General features: G+C 36.1%; 1 protein-coding gene across 3 annotated transcripts in view; it reads right to left on the bottom strand.

The window, feature by feature from the left end:
* The window catches only part of PPP2R5B (protein phosphatase 2 regulatory subunit B'beta), a 150,301-nt gene extending 144,172 nt beyond the window's left edge, over window positions 1-6,129 (bottom strand). Inside the window, exons 1-2 of one of the 3 annotated variants that reach the window (XM_053720128.1) lie at window positions 5,526-6,129; window positions 1,874-2,197 (exon numbers count right to left, since the gene is read on the bottom strand). In XM_053720128.1, coding sequence (XP_053576103.1) covers window positions 1,874-2,066 — 193 coding nt within the window. In that variant the 5' untranslated portion in view covers window positions 2,067-2,197; window positions 5,526-6,129. The other 2 variants (XM_053720129.1, XM_053720130.1) reach the window with 2 other exon arrangements.
* Between the last annotated feature and the right edge of the window lie 385 nt (window positions 6,130-6,514).

Here is a 6,514-nt window from a genome sequence, read left to right as displayed (position 1 = left end):
ATTTTTGTGAGTGTGTGCATATGTGAGAATGTATGTGTGTGAGTGTTTGTATGTTTGTTCATATGTATGCATAGTATGTGTTTGTGTGCTAGTGTATGTGTGTTTATGAGTGAATGTGTGTGTGTGCATATGTTTGTATATGTGTTGTTGTGATTGTGGTCAGGTGCATGCATATGTGCGAATGTGTGTGTGCAGTGTGTGTCTATTAGTTTATGTGTGCAGATGTGTGTCTGTATGTTAATATATGTGTGTGTGTCCATATTTTAGTTTGTGAGTGTGTCTGTATGTTAGTTTGTGAGTGTGTCTTTATTTTAGTTTGTTTATCTGTGTCTGTCTGTATGTTAGTGTGTGTGTCAGTGTGTGTCTGTCTGTTAGTGTGTCTATGTTAATGTGTGTGTCTGTATGTCAGTGTGTGTGTGTGTGTGTGTTTGTATATTAGTGTGTGTGTGTGTATCTTGATGTTAGTGTGTGTCTGTATGTTAGTGTGTGTGTGTGTGTCTGTATGTTAGTGTGTGTGTGTCTGTATGTTAGTGTCTATGTGTATCTGATGTTAGTGTGTGTGTCTGTATGTTAGTGTTAGTGTGTGTGTCTGTATGTTAGTGTGTGAGTCTGTATGTTAGTGTGTGTGTCTGTATGTTAGTGTGTAAGTCTGTATGTTAGTCTGTGTGTGTGTCTGTATGTTAGTGTGTGTGTGTCTGTATGTTAGTGTGTGTGTATGTTAGTGTGTGTGTCTGTATGTTAGTGTGTGTGTGTCTGTATGTTAGTGTGTCTGTATGTTAGTGTGTGTGTCTGTATGTTAGTGTGTGTGTCTGTATGTTAGTGTGTGTGTCTATATGTTAGTGTGTGTGTCTATATGTTAGTGTGTGTGTTAGTGTCTGTATGTTAGTGTGTGTGTCTATATGTTAGTGTGTGTGTATGTTTGTGTGTGTGTGTTAGTGTCTGTATGTTAGTGTCTGTATGTTAGTGTGTGTGTCTATATGTTAGTGTGTGTGTATGTTTGTGTGTGTGTGTTAGTGTCTGTATGTTAGTGTGTGTGTCTGTATGTTAGTGTCTGTATGTTAGTGTGTGTGTCTATATGTTAGTGTGTGTGTGTATGTTAGTGTGTGTGTGTATGTATGTTAGTGTGTGTGTGTCTATTAGTGTGTGTGTGTCAAACATGGTTCTAAAATTTGGGGTGTAAAAAATAAATAAATCACCCTATCTTCTACTACATATTCCTGCCTTTCTTTTATAAAAAAAAATCCCTTCCCCTTCTACCTTCTTTCTTTAGCTCTCTCTTTTCTCTGAAAACTAGAGGTACAAAAAAAAACAAAAAAACACAAAACTCTTTGGCAAGATAAGGAATTTTTGCACCTTTGACATTTGGGGCTTTTAAAGGGATACTTAACCCAGTTTTTCTTTTTTCTTTCATCATACAGATAGAGCAGCAATTTTAAGGAACATCCTAATTTATGCTCATTTTCAATTTATCTTTGTTCTCTTGTTATCTCTATTTAAAAAGCAAAAATACAAAACTTAGGAGCCAGCCCATTTTTGGTTCAGAAAATGGATAGCACATGCTTATTGGTGGCTAAATGTAGCCACCAATAAGAAAGCACTATTCACCGTGCTGAACCTAAAACGGGCCGGCTCCCAAGCTTTACATTTCTGCTTTTTAAATAAAGATAGCAAGAGAATGAAGACAAATTGCTAATAGGAGTAAATTAGAAAGATGCTTAAAATTGCTGCTCTATCTGAATCATGAAAACAAATTTTGGGTTTAGTGTCCCTTTAAATAATATGGAGAGGTGCACAGCATTAGTACCCCCACAGCACCACCAATGATATGGGTGAAAAGGAAGCGAGAATTACTCGTATACGTTTAGTAACTCACCTTTTAGAGGGGGCAGCTGAGTCAGTTCCTGCTGTTTACTCTGGTAGCGAAATTGGGAGGAGCTGTGCGACCGGCGCTGACGGGATCGTCGAAGGGAGCGCCGAGAGAAGCCATCCACTTTATCTGCAGCTAAAACAGGTGACAGGCCAGGGGAGGACGGGCTAGTTGGGGTGACAGGAAGTTTGGTTTCCATGGTGCAAGTTACTTAATTATTAAAGCCTTTCGCTGGGTATTATAGGGTGATGGAAACAGACGAACAAGGCCTAGAAACGTCGGCTCCAAGGAGTCATCTTGAGTCAGGCTCACCCATGAGTGTGGAGAAAGCTAGAAAGAAATATATAAAACAGAATTTTTAGTAACATTGCTTTGTAAGATAGAAAATACAACTGACAATAAACCCGTTCTCATTTACTTTTATTATCACTATTTCTTCATACTCTTGGTATCTTTTGTTGAAAAGCAGGGACGTAAGCTCAGGAGCGTGCACGTGTCTGGAACGCTATATGGCAGCAGTTTTGCAAGAATGTTATCCCTTTGCAAGAGCAATAGATGGCAGCACTATTTCCTGCCATATAGTGATTCAGATGCCTACTTAGGTATCTCTTCAACACAGATTATCATGGGAAATAAGTAAATGTTAAACCTTTGTAAAATTCTTATGTTCTGTCTGATGCGCAAGAGAATTTTTTAAGTTTCATATCCCTTTAATTTGACAAAGTACCTTATCCACATTGTATGGGCAGATGACATTGACATTTATAGAACATCTTCCAGTTGGTGAACACCCAAAATGTATTTACTGGGAAACAACAAACAAAAAAACGAATGACGTGCAGTTTTTAATGGAAATTTTACAGCATGAAATAATTAAAGGGACACATATTTTTTTTACTAATCAATCTATCTCTATAAATGAGTTGTGCACAAACATTCACATCCTGTTAATTTCAAAAACAATTTAAACAACTTAAATGTAATACAAAAAATCCACATAAAAAATATAATGATAATACATTTAAACAGTGAACATTTATATGCAGGATAGAAAACCAAGTCTTAGTTATTACAAACAAAAGGGGGGGGGGTAGGAGTATTCCAAACTATTAATTCTCTTGCATTAATACCAAGGTCTGCTCTGTACAGTCAAGACCAAATAATGCCAAAATATACAGAGAACTGGTGAATTGGATACTGATAGTCTACAGTCAATTGCTTGCTGTAATACCTTGCACAAACAAGCTAAAATAAGCACCCTGGGAATATTTATTGTTCAACGGATAACCAGCTGGTAAGGCTTTCCTTTGGATGAGGTTATATTGATATACCAAAAATGTCTATCAAATAAGTGACCTAAAAACAGCTGGTACCCTGTTCAGAAGTATTTTGACTCTGCCTCTTTTTTGTACAAGGTCCATACAGATGAAACTTAAAGGGATACTGAACCCAAATGTTTTTCATTCATGATTCGGATAGAGCCTGCAATTGTAAGCAACTTTCTAATTTACTCCTATTATCAATTTTCTTCATTCTCTTGGTATCTTTATTTGAAAAAGCAGGAATGTAAGCTTACAAGCTGGCCCGTCTTTGGTTCAACACCTGGGCACAGCTTGCTGATTGGTGGCTAAATGTACAAACCAATCAGCAAGCGCTATCCAGTGTACTGAACCAAAAATGAGCAGGCTTATAAGCTTCCACTCCTGCTTTTTCAAATAAAGATACCAAGAGAATGAAGAAAATTGACAATAGGAGTAAATTAGAAAGTTGCTTAAAATTGCATGCTCTATCTGAATCATGATAGCAAAAATGTGGGTTCAGTGTCCCTTTAATATGAGAAGAGGTTAAACAAGATTTGGACTGCTACATATCTGTTAAGCTTTATGTTCTCCTATATCAAGATACAGTATCTAGTGTACACTTGGGAACATAAATGTCCCTTTATGAATGATACCAGTACAGGCTCATACGTCTCCTACACAGAACACATTCCTACAGTATATACCAGTCTGGTGCCTATCACAAAGATAGCCCAGTGCCAAAGTACCAGGCAAATACACATTAAAAATATTAGACATTCACAACCATGCATGGGTACCCATACTAATTCTTCCAGAAGGGGGTGGAAATAACTTAACTTAAAGGGATATGAAACCCATTTTTTTTTTCATGATTCGAATAGAACATGCAATTTTAAACAACTTTCTGATTTAATCCTATTATCAATTTTTTTTCCCTTCTCTTGGTATCTTTATTTGAAAAACAAGGAATTTAAGCTTAGGAGCAGGCCCATTTTTGGTTCAGTACCTTGGTAGCGCTCGCTGATTGGTGTAGCCAATGAAGTCACCAATCAGCAAGCGCTAACTAGGGTGTTCCTAAATTATTGCTTTTTCAGATAAAGATACCAAGAGAATGAAGAAAAATTGATAATATAAGTAAATTAGAAAGTTGCTTAAAATTGCTACTCTATCTGAATTATGGAATACAAAATTTGGGTTATATATCCCTTTAAAGGGATATGAAACCCAATTGTTTTCTTTATTTCATGATTCAGACGGAGCATGTCATTTTAAGCTAAATGTAGCCACCAATCAGCAAGCTCTACCCAGGGTGCTGAACCAAAAACTCCTAAGCTTTACATTCCTGCTTTTCAAATAAAGATACCAAGAGAACGGAAAAAAATGATAATAGGAGTAAATTAGAAAGTTGCTTCAAATTACATGCACTATCTAAATCATAAAAGAAAAAAAATTGGGTTTCATATCCCTTTAACCATATTAGTAGCAGAAGAGAATAGCTTGTTATACACATGAGATACAAATAAATTTAAATATGGTGTCTCACTGGTACCAAAAAGATTGAAGCCACTACTAGTAATGTAAACATCTGTGTATACGATTATAATGTGATAAGTTAGGCCTTTTAAACTTTTGTAAATGACAAATGTCTGTCACATCTATATCTTGGAGATAGCTAAACAGACTGACACACAGATAACAAAAATATTCACTTACAATTGACCTGTGTCTGCAAACTATATTCCTGCAACGTCCCTTGTTATTTCAAAAAAAGAAACTTAGCCAGGTCTCTAATAGATTACAGGAACCTGAGAAAAATACTCTGCACTAGAAAGATAGCATTACATTTAATAATACAATACATTTTCTCAGATTTAAAAATGATCTCTTTCATACTAAGGTATTTATGCATCTGTATTTAAGTTCCATGCCAGGTACACTCTTATTGAGTTTCTAAAATAGTAATCCAATATATACGGTATTTACACTAATTTACCTTATTTATTTAAAAAATTGCTCACTCTTTAGGAAAAGGTATACATTGACATGACACAACTTAAGGGCCACTCAAAAAAAAGGAAATCCTCGGACTGGTAAAGTATATATAGTCCGTATCCAGGTTTAATTCTTTTTTTAGGATTTTTCACTTCTAAGGATTGGTTTCTATTTTGCCAAGAAGAATGACTCTGGGGAATTTGTAAAAAAAATCCAGCCAAACAGTGACTCCCCAAAATTCACCAATATGTAATCAACAGATATGTTCAATGGTCCATCAAATTCCTTATGGGATATGGGATCTTATAGATATTTTTTTTCAGAACCTCTCCCCTTTTTAATATGATGTTCTATTAACTCTTTACCTGCTAATGCCCAAAAATGATGAGTCCTTTTAAAATTGAAGAGAGAAATCTTTTAAATATATTTGTACCTTTTTTTTTTAATCCCTTGTTTTAATGGGAGTTGTTTTTTTTGTTTTTTGTTAGAAGCCAAAGCTCATTTTCTTCCTTTTTTCTGTTATACAACAGTGACAGGTATTTCCGTTCAAAGATAAAATCATCTCTTCCCTTTACAGATTTCCCCCGTGGGATGAAGCAGAAGAGGAATAGGAGAGAATTCTGGGATTGAATTGAAATGAGCCACAAATTCTTGTTCCCAGTGGACCTGTAATTATGGGAAATTGTGCAGAATGGAATAAGAGGCCAGCACAGCTGAGACCTTCTGCATTAAATGGGATGCTACTTAGCTGATCTTCCTATAGGATTTGCTTAGGCCACAGTGACCCTCCTTTTTGTCATCCTGTCCTTGATCCAGAGGTGCGATATTTCCTTTGACATAACAGATATGCAGCTTTCCTGGTCCTGGATGTCAGGTTGCTTTGGTAGTTTGCAGGGGATTAATAGGGTCTATCTGATATTTTTTTCCTCCCATAGAAACAGCAGCTCTGATTAATTCTTAGGATGCAGGATCATACAATGACAAAACCCAAACCAATTCCTCTGGCTACCCCCCTTCACATCTCCCAGATGTCATGTGACCCTTCCCATGCATTCCTATTGGCCCTTTAATAATAGGGCCTGCGTCACTGCTGGTGGGTGATGTCACCGCTCTATCAAGCCATTGGCTGCAGTCATGCTGAATTTAAAGAGACAGCTGTCTGCTGTGTTTTACTGGGACTGCACATATAGTGCATGAAAATATATCTTTATTAAAATAATATCTGTTTATCTCTTACACACATTAAAATATATGGCATGATGAACCTTTTTTGTGTATATATAAAATATTTATAGTTATTAGACACATACATAAGCATGTTAACATTTATATAGTCTACACATTTTTAATATAC

Source organism: Bombina bombina, chromosome 7, assembly GCF_027579735.1.
Source record: "Bombina bombina isolate aBomBom1 chromosome 7, aBomBom1.pri, whole genome shotgun sequence".
In the NCBI taxonomy this organism is placed as follows: domain Eukaryota; kingdom Metazoa; phylum Chordata; class Amphibia; order Anura; family Bombinatoridae; genus Bombina; species Bombina bombina.
The sequence above is the reverse complement of the archived record's forward strand: the minus strand, read 5'-3'. Positions and strand labels throughout refer to the sequence as shown.